General features: G+C 37.7%; 1 protein-coding gene across 2 annotated transcripts in view; it reads left to right on the top strand.

Annotated features, from left to right (window-relative positions):
- Nucleotides 1-5,889: 5,889 nt before the first annotated feature.
- The window catches only part of LOC149787614 (uncharacterized), a 49,559-nt gene continuing 39,171 nt past the window's right edge, over nt 5,890-16,277 (top strand). For both annotated transcript variants that reach the window (XM_089973785.1, XM_089973784.1), the window contains exons 1-2: nt 5,890-6,011; nt 14,711-15,019. In XM_089973785.1, coding sequence (XP_089829911.1) covers nt 5,939-6,011; nt 14,711-15,019 — 382 coding nt within the window. In that variant the 5' untranslated portion in view covers nt 5,890-5,938. The remainder of the gene's footprint in view (nt 6,012-14,710; nt 15,020-16,277) is intronic.

Raw genomic sequence — 16,277 nt, 5'->3', positions numbered from 1 at the left:
TTAAGTAATCTACTTGTGCCTGCCAATATTTTTAATAAATATACTTGTGCCTGCCAATATTTTTAAGTAATCTACTTGTGCCTGCCAGTATTTTTAAGTAATCTACTTGTGCCTGCCAATATTTTTAAGTAATCTACTTGTGCCTGCCAATATTTTTGGATGAAAGACCTTTGATGAAACTTTAACAATGTCAGTTAAAGTGTCATAACTGAATCAAGGATTAAAACAGTTTTTACCTCTTCAGAAGGAGGAATCGCTTCCAAGTACCGTATGTATAGACTGAGCGGTTATAACTATTTGTAAGGGAATTCTTTCACAATTCAGTGAAAATAGTTTTCACTCAAGTAAAAATAGTAATTTATTTAAAAACTACTTGCCTTAAAAACTACTAGCAATGTAAATCCGTGTTTCTTAAGTCAAGGACCTGAGAAGGAAACTGGCGGTAAAACTGGAAATGTGAAGACTACGGGCTCTATTACTTTGCGAACTATTAAGACACATATACTAAAGGTAGATAATGCTCGTCTACAATTACATACAGAAACTTCACACTACTAAATGTTATCGACCTGTGTGGAACAGTACTGACCAAGGCAAATTAGAAAATAAGCAAATGTACAAGGAATGTCCTGTCTCAACACTGTTGGCCAATCTTTTCGGTCTAGTACTGTTGGTCAAGCTTGTGTAAACCTTTCTTGTTGGAACGGCAAATTTAGCTCCCCATACCGATGCCAGCTCAGCTGAGGCTTTTATTTTAATTTAGAAATTTCATAGTATTACCATCGTCTGACGGTTAAAATGTGCACTAGGTGCTTTACTGTTAATACTTTTGTGCTTCTGATGACTTTAACTGTCTACTTTGCAAGTGGTTGGGTTAGCAATTTACTCAGCAAAGCCGGAATCGCGATGTTAACAGTGCTGTTGGTAGTACACAACCTTCTACTGCGGTTCTGTGCGTCACTTAGGTTGATCAGGTAGGCACCACAGGTGCTCGACGCGAGCTTGATGTTGAGAATAAAAAACAATAATCTGAAGGAAAAAAAATCATACAGAGTGACAAATATACCTTAGATTACCCCCATGACCCGTTCTGACATAGGACCCTCTCAATCATAATACATAAGAGAGAAGGTACGTAACTTCCAAATACTTCGTTCCACCCATGACCCTCGATTTCCTTTTGCTTTTTCCATCTTTAAAGACACACGTCTATACTATATGGCTCGTTTTACTCCTGAAATATTTTTATATTAATCAAGCCATCATTGACTTTTCTGCGTTGTACCAAACTGACGTTACGGTCTCCGAAACGTGCGATTTTCGAGAATTTTACCTCGGAGATAAGTCCGAGTTCAAGTGATAATATGTATCACCTTTTGAGCCAATCATATTTCGGCGTTGACGTGTGTGCCGCATAGTTTACCTATTTTGAAAATAGAGTCGCATGTATACGATGTATGTGCAGTGAAGAAGACAAAATTCGCGACAAGTGCGAGCACATGTGAAAACCGGTGAAAAGAGCTACATGTACTATGTTTGCGACTCTACGATGCATCCCTTCTTGAATTACAGAACAGTGGTAGATGCAAAAGTAAGTTTTAACTTACCATTAACTCAATTCAACTTTACGAATCCTGTTCCATGCAAGAATTAGACATTGTCTTCTTCACTGCACATACATCGTTGTAAAGGTCTCGTAGACTACCTTAGATTGGGGTGGGGTGCTCCCAGTATTATCTTAATTTTTACAGAAGACCCACCCTGGTTCGTTTTTGTTAGAAATTGAAGTAGTGATAGAGATGCAAAGCTCCGAGCCCCCAGTCAGCGATGCCGACAGTTAAATTACTGAATACACAAAAGGTGAATTCAAATAAACAACAAATTTAATGCCATTCAATAACAGATAGTCCTTCCTCAAATGAAATTCAATATTCAAAACCCTATCACTCGACCAAGTGATGGTCTATTTCATCATCTGACTTGGTGTGATAGATTTTCCTCCTGTCCTGTGTTTCTACTCATCTGTAGTACTTCTTGACTGGTACCCAGTACCTCTTCAGTCCAACAACCACGTCCTTCACCCTTCCACTTCCTCCACTTCCGTTCTCTCCTTTTCTTGTCTCCCAGAGACTCGGGACCAACTGTACCAGGGTATTTCCCTTCTCTGTCTCCTACAGCTCCTCCTGTCCCTAAAAAGCTTCCTTGCCGTAATAGATTGCGACAATCGAGCAAATGAGTCACTGACCTGTCCGAAGCTCCTTTGTAATTCCCAGAATAACAATGTTTCCCGCCAATTTCGAATGACGTCGGAGTAGCTTATAACTTCCTTATGTAATTCCCGCAAGATGGTTTATCGACTACTGACGTTTAGTTTCAAGACACTAGATTTAAACTTACGATTCCAATGGTGGCCACCCCTTGCTGAAATCCGAGTGGATATCGATTCACCCATGGTCTACATAATTAGCAGACATTGCCCCCTCCCCGGTAGTCTGTCAAGGGTGGATTTATGACCCCACTTGATGTTCCTTTGAGCCCAACACCTGCAATTCATGCCACTTACCTGTGAATCGCACGCAGCCAAATAAGGCGCCAGTAACAAGTTCCTATGGCCATGTTATATACAACTGGCTTCCCACCCGTCCTTTTGATGTCGGCTTACACTATCGTAACATAAGCCGGCCGGCCAGCTGTGTACACATCGCTCTGACACTCATTGTTCGCAAGGCTGACACTCGCAACATTTATGAAGCGAATAATTAGCCTCAGGTTCTAGCATATACATGTTGCAATCTGGCTATTGTTCCTTACTTATAAGGTGACAATCGTATACATGCAACATCAAGCTTGCGTCGAGCACCTGTGGATGGCACGTGAGGCTGTCTTCAGCATGCAAGCCAACACGCTCACCAAAAGTCTTTGATTCGGCCAAGACGCAGATTTCATCTTATATTTTCACGGATGGTGGCCGGCTGATACTGAAATCAGACTACAGCTTAAAGTTACAGTTAAAATGGGGGGTAGCAATGAGTGTTGACTATATTCCAATCCTCGCCACACAAATGCCTAGAGACATTGCCGTCAGTGTAGTGAGATAATGTACATTTTGCATAGAGTACACATCTATTCAGTCTCTGCCTGTGAGGAGGTTTAAGTCTCGCATATATTTTTCAGCCAACATTCTTATAGTTTTGGGCATAGCAACATTATAGTTCCTCCATACGCAGCATGGTATAACAATTTAATTGGTCTGTATAGTGGGCGGGGGCTGGGTTAGTTTTCCTATGGACTTGCAACTCGCGGTGGTATGCCAGTAAGACTGCTGTGATGTCAAAGAATGTATCAGTACACTTGATATCGCTTGAGCTGGAAATAATTATGCGTGTCAACACGCTCAACAAGAGTCACAAATACCATGCCTTCTGTTCACAGGTTTACGGACTGTTTGTCTTTCTGGCAAGTTACATGTAAGCGACAGAGCTCGCCATTTTCGAATATAACTCTGTTCCTCTATTGGTGAGTCGAGAAATAGAGGAACACAACATACCCCGAAGGAAAGGTTATTGCTAAGGGCGTTTTGCCTAATGACACGTTGTCTTTGTAGTATCAATCGCACCCGAGACTCCCAGAGGTCAACACTTTGGCTCTGGTTACGACGGTGAAAGTGCAGTCAGTCCTAAACCAGGAGGTGCCAACCCCAAAATGGCGCAATAGTCTGACACCAGTGGTTTGTATTACTTGTCGATGTCATGCACTTTTTATGCAGTATGCACCAATATTCCGTCCTCGATTTATGGATTAGCAGGCTGAGTCAGTGATGCGTGTTCCTTTTCTGTGTCACCGTTGTCCGCGACTTTCGCGAGTAAACCTCGTGGATAACACTCTTTTACTGCAAAGACGAAAACTCAACGGGGACATGCTCAGAGAATGCAGTATCATTGAAACCGACTGTTGGGCTGGGGACCGAGTTCCTCAGAAATGAGAGTTTGTGTGTAAAACTACTACTGCACACAAAGCCATCACATTACTTGCGGTTTCCTTAAGGCCTCCTGAGCTGCATGAAATGTGGTAGCTTGATATTCTCTACTGCACCATTCATGCGTTAACTCTTGGTACCGTAACTTATATTATATGCAAGCTACTTAGAGCTGTGTGCTTAAGAACTATGCGCTGCAACAGCTCTATCCAGAACTTGCTAAGAGCCGTGACAGTTGGTGTAAGTATTGATGTTGACGAGTTGCTACATGGGTTGGCAGCACAATGGCAGTCGGCAGATCAAGAGCGAGCGACAATCGAAACAATGATCACTCGCTCGGTGGCTTTCATACCTGACAAATCAATACTAGCTTACCAGCATGACCGTTGTCTCAGCGAAATACTACAAGTGCCGATCTGTTACGTTTACGGGCTTTGTGCCGTTGAGCAATTACGAGGTAAGAGAGACGTATGCCATATACCAGGCTAAAATGATGGCCGGTATGGGAGACATCTCAGTTTGGGCTGTACACTGCAGATGCAGTCCTCTTTCTGCCCATAGATAACCCTGGACGTCTTGCGAGTTATTTAAAACATGATCGAGTCAAGCAGACCGCTTTGTAGATTAGCACCATCTACCTTTACTTTAGGTAAGAGGCTGTACTAGCACCCATTTTATGAAGTACGATCACATACGGACATGACGAAAATTAAAAGAAACAACGAATATAAATCATAATACAACTTCGATGGATCCATTAACACTATCAACAAGGCTGCGTCAGCAGATCCGACAAAGGATGAAGAACATTTGACCAATAAATCAGCCCCTCACCCGTGATGATATGATGATACTGATTTTCGGTTTAGGGGCTGATATCACCTATTCATTAAAGCCTGCACGAATCCGCAGAACATTTTGGTGTATATTTTATACACTCACCGGTATTTCTTGCAGCTATGGAGCTAACGTCGGTTGAAGAGTTTCTGGTGAACATTATATTTCCGGAGCAAGTCCTTTGTGTGGTGACTTGTAAAGTAACGTGGAATAGCACAACCATCTCTCTTGTGGCCATTTTGAATTTCGCGCTAGATATGGATGTTATCAATTACCGGTGAGTGTCTAAAATGTACGCAGGTTTGTTCCGGAAAGATCTACATGCAGAAAAATTCCAGATTTTAATGAACAGGTGACATATGACCCACATATTGTCCATCAGTATCAACATATATTTGGGGGTTGATTTATCGGACTAGCAGAACAAGTGCAAGCTGAACCGAAGACGGAAATTTGGTATTTGTTTCAAGAAATAGACCTTAGAGATATGAAGTTTAATCTAAATCAAAATAAATAAATAAATAAATAAATAAATAAAATAAGGAAAAGGACAGTGCCCGATTTTAAGCCTAAGTGTTCATTTTATGTTCAATGACTTTAAAAATGGAATAAAAGACAAGATTAGAAAATATACTGGAGTAAGACGATTGGAGTGTTGGTCTTCATCTACTGTACTACAATAGTGTCTGAATGACAATGCATATGAATGGCGAGGTTGTGAGCCATTTGACTATTCAGAATTTTAATTTTATCATTACCTTGTGAACTGGAGTTTGAATTTCAAGTAATTTAACAAGTCCGAACTTGTTCTCTTGTAAACTAATTTAACATTGTATAGGTTTACTCAACATTACACCCACCATTTTTATTTACAAATTGCATCCAGACTAACTTTGAATCAGATTCCAAATTTCTGTTTGACATTAGCGAGAAAATAGTTTAATATGAATGTTCTTTTCATCGTTTCAGCACCACCACCACCACCCCCACCTCCATATGCAATAGTACACGAGAAATAGTGTTTTGTAATCCGGTACATTATTTCAGGTATCTGTTTTCAGTTTTAGTATTGACCTACTGCTGTGTGCAAATGGCGTCGTAAGACGGTCTTCCTGTTTGTGACGAATGGAATTTTCAGTCATTGTGGAGTTTTTAGCCATTTTCTTGGTCACGCAGTTCTTGATTTCCTTTCACTGTTGTAAGTGTAACATGAAGCACTGGTGCATTTGTTGGCATCTTCTTTAAGAACCTGATTCTCCCGACAGAGTAAATCCTACAGTATTATTTTTGTTTCCGCCATATTGATTCCCTAGCCACACAGACCACATGTGCTCGACGCGAGCGAGATGTTGAGAAAAACAAAACAAAACAATAATCTAAAGGAAAAAATCATACAGAGTGACAAAAATACCTTAGATTACCCCCATGACCCGTTCTGGCATAGGACCCTCTCCATTATAATATATAAGAGAGAAGGTACGAAACTTCCAAATACTTCGTTCCACCCATCACCCTCGATTTCCTTCTGCTATTTCCGTTTTTTAAGGCACATGACCATACTATATGGCTTGTTTTACTCCTGAGATATTTTTCTATTCATCAAGCCATAATTGACTTTCCTGCGATGTACCAAACTGAAGTTACGGGCTCCGAAACGTGCGATTTTTTATTCTTAGACAAGTCCGAGCTCATGTGAATTATAAGTATAACCTTTTGAGCCAATCATATTTCGGCGTTGACGTGTGTGCTGCATAGTTTACCTGTCTTGAAAATAGAATCGCATGTGCAGTGAAGAAGACAATGTCTAATTCTTGCATAGAACAGGATTCCTAAAGTTAAATCGAGATAATTGTAAGTAAAAACTTACTTTTGCATCTACCACTGTTCTGTAATTCAAGAAGGGATGCACCATAGAGTTGAAAACATGGTACATGTAGCGGTTTTCACATGTGCACGCACTTGTCCAAAACGAAAAAATTCGTGAAAATCACACGTTTCGGAGCCCGTAACTTCAGTTTGGTACATCGCAGAAAAGTCAATAATGGCTTGAAGAATAGAAAAATATCTCAGGAGTAAAACAAGCCATATAATGTGGTCGTTTGCCTTAAAAAACGGAAATAGCAGAAGGAAATCGAGGGTCATGGGTGGAACGAAATATTTGGAAGTTCCGTACCTTCTCTCTTATATGTTACGATAGAGAGGGTCGTATGTCACTCTGTATGATTTTGTCCTTTAGATTATTGTTTTTTCTTTCTCAACATCTTGCTTGCGTCGAACACCTTTGACACAGACCGGCACCTGATAATAAGTGTAGTGGTGGATGCTTTTTTCAAATTGTACAAGGCAGGAAGCAACAGATAAAAATTGCGTAAAAGTGGCCATTCAAAGTTATAAGGTACTTAAATGAAATTAGTGGTAGTCCACTAGCCCGAGGCTAGCAGATTTCCTGTCGGACTAGTAACTTTCATTATAATAATAGTCTGATGGGCTAGTCAGTTTCAGTTATCAATAGTCAGTGTTTGTTTACGCCGTTCCCTGATAAAGACTTGACTTAGCAGATGTACTGTAGAATCAAAGCAGTGGCCATTGTAAACACAGTCATAAAATATTAGCATGAGAAGATGAGGTCAATTTATGCCTCGGAAAGGTGCATTTCTATAACAAGAATCCATCCGATTTTGTGCATTTCACTTAACAGCACAAATTATGGTCCTGTCATTAACAATGGAAGTTGGGTAATTGATCCCAATTAATCTGCTAATGAATTAAATGAAAAAATGACGTATCACACTTTATTCACTTGACCACAGTAACAAACTACAAAGCGGTATACCACACATATAAGAACATGGCAAAAACTTCAAAGAAATTAGTTTGCATGTTTTTTTTAAGGTTCTTTTTTTTTTTTTTTGGCTCACTACCCAAACACTCCAACAGTCACAAACAGGAAACTACATATTTTACATTTCCATCGAAATAATTATAAGAATTAGATCAATTTATTACGATTACGTTATTGACACTTCCTTTCCATACACCTGCTTTTTCTACGATGATAAGAATAGTTTTTATATTTTTCCCTGACAAGATTGAACAAATAATTGAATACATGTGGAGATGTCCAAGCAGAATGCCATACATTTGTTGGGAATTAAAATCTATGAGCATGGGCATCTAAGATTTGAAAATTTTCCGCCTTATTATTGATTTCAACAATACATTGAGGTTCGATTAATTAGGAACAATTACCAAACTTACGAGTTATGATACCATAATTGGAGCTGTTAAATACAACTCGCCGAGTGTCAGATGGCTTCGTGTGATGGGAATACACCTTTTCCATGCTGAAACTAACACTATCTTCTGATGCTAATATTTTATAATAGTGTTTACAATAGCTACTGCTTTGATCATGCAGAACATCTGCTGATGTTAAGTCTTTGTTAGGGAGAGGCCATTTAATTGTGGGGGGGCAAAGACACGTGTTTTGAATCGTGTTTCTTGCTCTGACATTATTATATAAAGGACACTGTGCCATTCCTTTTCTTGCTTTAAATAATTCACGTCAGCTATACTATAACATCTTGTATTTCAAAACAAGGCACAATTCCCTCCTTATAAGACAGGCAAAATGTGGCATTTGATAGAAGGTGTTCAGCCACCGAAAAAAGCAAAAGTTGAATGAGAATGATGAGTAATAATTCTTATGATAGGGAAAAGCGTAATGGAAAATTTCAGAAGAAATGGACAAAAGACAGGGAATGGCTGAATTATGACGAGGAAAGGAATGTTATGTGGTGTAACTGATGTATGCAATTCGCAAAAACAAACACAGATAACATCCAGTTTTGTTGCTGGTTGTTCGAACTTTAAAATTGAATCGGTAAATGTACATGAAAGCTGTGTGACATTGTTTTGAGAACAGGACTAGTAAAGATTTGGCAGGACTAGTAAATTTCTCAATATACTAGTCCTTCTGGCTACAGTGAAATTTGTGTTAAATTCAAGCCCTGATATGGAGAAGGGTGTAAATTATAAGTGACTTAATAGTGTCCAGAAATTAGAATGGCGTCATTGAGGGGTCTTGTCCAAGAGTGTTACTGTTAGACGTCTACCTGATATTTCAGTTATTTGGTTCGACGTCTTACTGTCTAAATAAACGGTGTTGTTTAGAGTGTTCTCTGGTGGACTGACAGGGGAACGATAGTCCTCAAAAATAAGACATCGACCCTGATAATTGTTTTTGGGTCGCCATCTTACTACCGTAATAACGATGTTTTGTAGCATGCTTTGTTTTGTTCAAGATATTTGTCTTCCTTTTAACTGACTTCTGGACTTTGTGTTCAAAAACCTGTTATGAGACCTCCTGTGTGAAGAAACCGTTTTTTTCTTGGCAGAAGGGACAGTCTCTCAAGACTAGTGTTACTGTATTACAGGTGCAAATCTTAACTTCATTTAAATGTTACAGTTTTAAGGACAGTGTGTTCAGCCGTCCACACAGTTTAAAAAATTTCAAGATGTGTTAATTTAAATTCTATGCCATATACTGTAGGAGTAAAACTGTTCATCAGTATATCGATGCATCATTACTTTTGCTGTAACAATACACATGTCAATACAAGAATGGAGAATCGATACAAAAAAACTAAAACAAGAATACTTACAAAAATGGTACTAACAGCTGCCTCGCTTGGCGCTCAGCATTAAGAGATTATTGTTAGGACTGGTCGGCCTGATGTCAGGATAAAGTGACTGGGTGGGACATCATGCTACATGTCTGCGGCATGATGCTCCATTGTTAGACATCACTATAAACTGCCACACTGCAGGCATTCTAACGATATAACTGAAAAATTGTTAAAGCTATGTTAAAAATCCAAATCACACACAAAAAACAATACTTACTATAAGTTATTTTAGTCTTGAGCAGTCATGAATAACTATTGTCAGTTAGTCTAGTTATTCTTTAAATATATAAATCATCTGAAACAGCATTTCTTGTCTGAGACACTCATTTATATTAATAAAAACAAAAAAGATTGAGAATACTCACTCATCATCTGCAGATTAAAACCAAATGAAATGGTTCATAATCTGCACCAGAGCCCCGAGTGGCCGAGTGGTCTAAAGCGCTTTCTGTTACAAATCACTGCCATCTCTCCTCTGTCTGTGTGGGTTCAAGTCTTGGATTTGGCCAATGTTGGTATGTGAGAAAGCTTGCCAGTATCTTCTCGTGGGTCGGTGGTTCTTTCCAGGGTTTTCTTGGGTTCTTCCTCCACCATTAATACTGGCTGCCATGTATAGCCTATTGTGTGCTGAAAAATGGCGTTAAACCCCACAACAACAACAACAACATAATCTACACCTCTCCCCCTATTCCATGCTAATTATCTTAACCTAGCAACATATTCAGCATATAGGATACATTCCAGAGATGGTCCTGGCTTTTAAAAAGTTGTGGCCCCAAAAAATCGCCAATCTCAATATTTTGTCGCCAATTTTCAAAAAATGTTGCCAGAATAAGTAGTGAATATTTGTCAAAGTACATTAATGTAATAGGCAATGAAAATTGAAAAAGACGGGATGCCTATTACTTTATTGACAACAAGCAATACAGCCATGGTCATTGCATCCCACATCACCGTTAGTGCATAGGTATGACTATTGTCACCAGAAATAAATGTATTATCAAATGTAAAATATCTACTTTCCTGACACGTACAGTCTCTCTCTCTCTCTCTCTCTCTCTATCGTTTTCCAAACAATAGTTTTGTAGGATGCTTTAGTTAATGACATTTAAATACTAAAACCCTATGATCGTACTTTGCAGTGTAAGATAAGTGATGTATAATGCGACCGTCAATTTAATGCATTCACTAATTAAATGCCCCCATACACACCTTTAATGGCTAGCATCACAAAGTACATCTCCGTCAACCAGGAGTTCAGAAATTTATTTTTGCTATGCTTTACATGCTTTGCTAGTAGTGAATTGATTCCTAAATCCCAAGAATGATCAGTGAATGCTGTAGATTTTTTCTCAACAAGCAAACTAGATCTCCATTCCCACCAATGAAACTTACACGAGTCAATACCTGGCATTAATGTACCATATATATAAGCATTAATTACCATCATTAGAAGAAGGAATGAAGAAGCATATCACAGTGCATATGTGCCCCCCAAAGCTCATTAGGAATAAATGTTATTTAGTAAGCAGTGTTATATGCATATATGAGTTAACAATAAGGAAATAATGTGGGATATAAGATGTGGGAAATAGTTATCACATTTATGGTAGCTTGAGACCACATTTTAACTGTTAACACAAATTCACACCCATTTTAGGCATTTTGAGTTGTAACAAAAAGGGAATTTTTTTTGTTTGTCAATCAATTGCTAGTGCTTTCACTCAGTAGAATAGGCAGTTTCTTTGAACTATGTCGAAGATGCTTGAGTCTAACCTTTAGCTATTGTGCAGTTTGGGCACAGCTGACCAGAGTATGAAACGAGGGCACATTGGGGAGGGTGATAATGCACTCCACAGGGAGAAATGGCGAGAATTTCACGTCTATTGGACCCGAAAAATTGGCAAATATTTTAGTGAAAACGATGTTTAAATATGCTGCAAAAACACTTCCTGATGGTAGGTTCCAGTCTGCACGTTTTCGGATTCAATCTCCCAACTTGGTTTTTGAAAAGATATATATTTTGCATGACATGCTGGAATACTGTACAGTATTAACTAAATTTATTCAATGACTATTTGAATTCTTTGGAAATCTTTCTATACAATTGAAATTTCAACACAGAAGGGGCTTTTTTCATTGGAATGTATACGGATTTCTTGGAACTATTGGAATTGAAAGGACTTTTAGGAAACAGGCATTCATTCACCATGCTATAAATTACTTTAATTCTTTCACTCCTGTATTTTAAGAAATGAATTATTTTCAGTTATGCAAAATTTGTTTGTTTTGCTGTTTATTGTTGCATAAAGTTCCTGGAGTCGTAACACTTGATTAGTGGCAAAAGTAAAAGATAATGAGCAAAATTACCCCCCCCTCCGATTCATTTTGGTGACACACCCCTTCTTCAAAATATCACAGCCAGTTATAAATGAATTGACGACTTGTGCCTTGATACATATATCACAGAACATCTGCTTTAACTTTGTATCATATCTCAGCCTTTGACACCCATGTTTCCAGCTGTTGAGAAATTTTTGGGAACTTTAACCTGTTCATCATGATGTGGTGTTGCACTTGAAGCATTACTACCATCACTACATGTAGATGATGTTGGACTGTCAGGTATAACATCAGGTTCAGTGACTGCGTTGTCTGATGAATTTGCACTAAATCCAAATGCTGTTAATTTTGTTAACTTGCTCTTAGGATGAGATGATGAACACGCAGCGTCTAACTTAGTTTACCCATGATAAAGTTGCACTGTTGACAGTATATAATTTTTTGTTACACCTTACTGAACACTGGTCAATCTTACGGAAAAAAAATCTACTGCCTTACTGAGACGGACTTGTCAGGGTTGGCAGGTCTTTTCTAATTGTATCAGTTTGCTGCTGGTTTATCTTATTTTACTTCTTGCTGTGTTTCAAATTGATTTTCACTTTCTGCAACAGATGCATCAAGTTCCCAACATTAGGACAGGTATATGACACTGTATATATTTTTTCTGTACTACAATGTTATCAGTGTATCTCTTGCATAACCTTGAATCTATATGTCCTCTGTTTATCGATCATTTCATGCAATCACTGATTACAAATTAATATCTCCCCATTTCATTCATATGATATCTAAAAAAAAAGCATAAACACATTTGTCTGCTTTTTAATATGTAAATAAATTAAAATATTTTTTTCATATTTTGATATGTTCTGCCACAACTTAAAGCAGTGTTTGCCTTGTTTTTTGTTTTGAATGATTGTATCATGTTACCATATATTAAATAACTATAATCAGTTTTAAACTTCCTCATTCAGTAAAGTAGTTGTGAGAGTCAAAAAATGCAACTTGGCGACAAAAAAGTATTTAAAAAATGCGTGTTTCTGGTAAAACTTTTAGGGTTGAGCAAATCTCTTTGCATTGCATCCTGGACTATTGATTTTACAAGTCAGTCAAGTAAAATTTTATAAGTTGCTTTGACTCGGTATCATCCTCAGCCCTTCATGTTTTCTTGAATATATGTGATGTTGACAAAGATTTGTTAGGAAGAAAAATGGCTGTACATGGTTGCATTGTTGATATTTTCGTACACAACAAGGATACTTTTATTGTTGATTGTGTGGGTCTACAATTAAATAGATCCTGTATTGAATCATTTAGTCCACCATCTTAGAGGATTTAAGATAATCTGGTGTTTTAGAGACCAGTCATTTATTTTTATGGTGGGAGGTGTATTTCCTAGCTGGATAGAAATTCCAGTCCCTCAACCCTTAATGCATTCTACAATATCTTGCAGTTTTGAAAAAAATCTTTCATATATACTACTCCTTATGCTAAGGACTTCATCAGCAGACAGATTTAATCTCTACTGTTAACATCACTCAATGGAATGGTAAGCGATGTTAACAGATTGTCCCATATATATATATATATATATATATATATATATATATCCCTCAGTAAATTGCCCCCAGAGAGGTTCATTGACTACAATATAAGAGAGGATGTGAGTTACTGACGGATCTCTGAAACATGAAGACATGGTGACATCTTGCTAGACATCAAGAAGATTGTTTGGGGATCGTTGGCAGTGCTTTTTAATGGCTGAATATTCATTTTATAATCAGTAATGAGAATAATTATCATTAACCTGCTCCTTCTAATGAAAGTGTTTGCTTTTTGGTATAAATTGTCTTTATTTTCAAGAAAACCAATCTTGGAAACATCATGAAAAACTTAACTCTAAATAGGTTTCAGCACATCACATAAATGTGTGCCTCTTTGTGTACCTGCAAAACATTGTTTATTATGCCACCGTTTTGCACAGCAAAACAAGATTAATTTTGTTTAAAAAGATATTTGTTTCGTGAAAAAAACTGTCAACGTTGAAACTCTATATTTTAGAATTGTGTTTTTAGTGAAATATTGATGTCATGATTTTATTACAGTAATAGTGACCAAATCTATTCCAGTTCTGGAATTTTAAGTTCACTACAAACTTTATTCCTCGCTTTAACACCATAATGGAATGTATGTATTAAACAGAGCTTTCAGTTCACTCGGTATGCCTTTTTTTCTTGGTTCCCTTGCTGTGTTTGATCAGATCATGAATGACTAGGATAACTGAAAGTAGTTTGTTACTTATGCAGTAATGACTGCTAGTTCTTAAGCAGGTAGGATTTGCATACCATTAAAAATTATAAATCCATTCACTTTATTTGATAAAAAATATATTGACATAATAATATAAAGCAGGTCTGCTTTTAATTGAGTGTGGCAATTTAACATATACATCCACAATTCACAAATTGGAGACAGAACACGGCAGTTAATTAGGTTCTCTCAGAAATGGTAGATTGACATTTTTCATTTTTCAGTACAAAAGAACATATTGCATTTGTGATTACACTGAAGCTGAATTAAAATATACAACTAAATCACAAATTTTGCGTTCAACAAATAAGGGTAAATTGTTATAGCTTTTTCTAGACAAAAAATGAGATCCACTCCTGCCCCATCATGATAATGGGGTTTGCAGGGTATCCAGGCGTGAACTTTCAAGGGAGCAGCATGATGTCTGTGTGAGTGTGTGTGTGTGTGTGTACATATATATGTGTGTGTGTGTGAGTATATATATATATATATATATATATATATATATATATATATATATATATAATCCTGCTTGCATTTCAATCCTTTCTTTTAGACTCCGGTGATCAGTTGAAGATCATACCAAAGAATCCAGTTCTGGTTGTGGAAGAAGGGCAGCGAGTGGAAGTCAACTGTTCCGTCACGGGAGTTCCCTTCGTAAATAATCATTGGATGCTTCAGTGGGAATTTCCCCACTATGATCCTTCCATACATGTCATTTCTGTCCCCACATCGAAGGTATGGTACACAGTTTTACTTCTTATTGACAAAGTGAATCGCTCTGATGCGGGTGAATACAGATGTGTCTTCAACTCTACGCAGATTCATCAAGTAAAGAGCCTGCGTATACATGTCACCAGCAAGGGTGAGTCTTGCGAGTACTGGGTGGTTATCTGTATTGCTATAACACGGTTGGACATTTACCATCGCATCTGTGGCGTGAAAATATGGTACACAACTAAGATTTCAAATGTGTTTTATGTTTTTGCAAGATTGCTGAAAACAAACTGGGTGATTTTACACATTAATCAAAACCTTATGTGGTACCAGGAATTTTAAATGAATTGTCAACCCACACTCGTGCCACAACTTGCATTGGTTTGCTGCCTTTGTCATGTACTATGAGTGTCATGTACTATTTTGTTTTACAGTCTCATTATTGTCTTCATGCCATATGCAATCAGTAGCATAGTAACAAATTTCTACATAAAGAATCCTACAAACCCAGGCTATTTGCATTTAGCAGTTAGACAGATCTGGGTTTGTATTTAAAATTGAGCCAGTTATCATTCTGTTACAGCAGGGGTGCCCAACCCGTGGCCCGCAAACATGTTCGGTCCAGCCCTCAGGGCAAATTAAAACAACACAGAAATCTGGCCTGTGAACAGTAATTATATTAAAGAAATTACAACTAACAAATTTGCGACCTATATGAACCTGACACAGAGCTTAAGTCTAACTTGGGAAAGGCAGTAATGTCATCATCACCTAAGAAATTTAAAAAAGCCACATCTGTTTGAATGCCAGTGCAAAAGGACAGCGTAAACTTGGCTCACCTCAGGTGGCAACTTTTGTGCACCGGCCCTGTCAAGTTTACTACTACCAAGATTTTTTATTGGCAGCTTATTACGCAATCTTAAGTTCTGTGTATGCAATTCTAGAATATATTTTCTTCATTGTGTCAACAGTGTCAGCGATAATTAAGACAAAACGTGCTTCTCTAAAATATAAATTTAGAGTGCCGTAGGCGATGATGTTTACCCGTAAGCTAAAAAGCATAAGATTGATGGAGAAAAATGTCAGTTTAGTGATGAATGTGCATATCAGCATTTTATGGATACTTTTAACAGCAAATCAGTGTGTTTAATTTGCTATGAATCACTTAGCATTATGAAAGAGTATAACTGCAGACGACAATACAAAATGAAACATGCCGCTGTTTATAAGGAATTGCGAGGTGACTTGAGAAGGCAGAAAATCGAACAGTTAAAGAAGACTGATGGCTGAGCAAAGTTTTTTCACAAGGAAGTTGCAAGAAACAAGATGATTGACAAGTGCCAACTGCAAAGTGGCACAGATAATTGCAATGTCATCACTGCCTTTTCAGATGGTGATTTTAATAG

Source organism: Sinohyriopsis cumingii, chromosome 11, assembly GCF_028554795.1.
Source record: "Sinohyriopsis cumingii isolate HCF-2022 chromosome 11, ASM2855479v2, whole genome shotgun sequence".
Taxonomy (NCBI): Eukaryota; Metazoa; Mollusca; class Bivalvia; order Unionida; family Unionidae; genus Sinohyriopsis; species Sinohyriopsis cumingii.
Note: the sequence above shows the minus strand (reverse complement) of the source record. Positions and strands in the feature narration are given on the sequence as shown.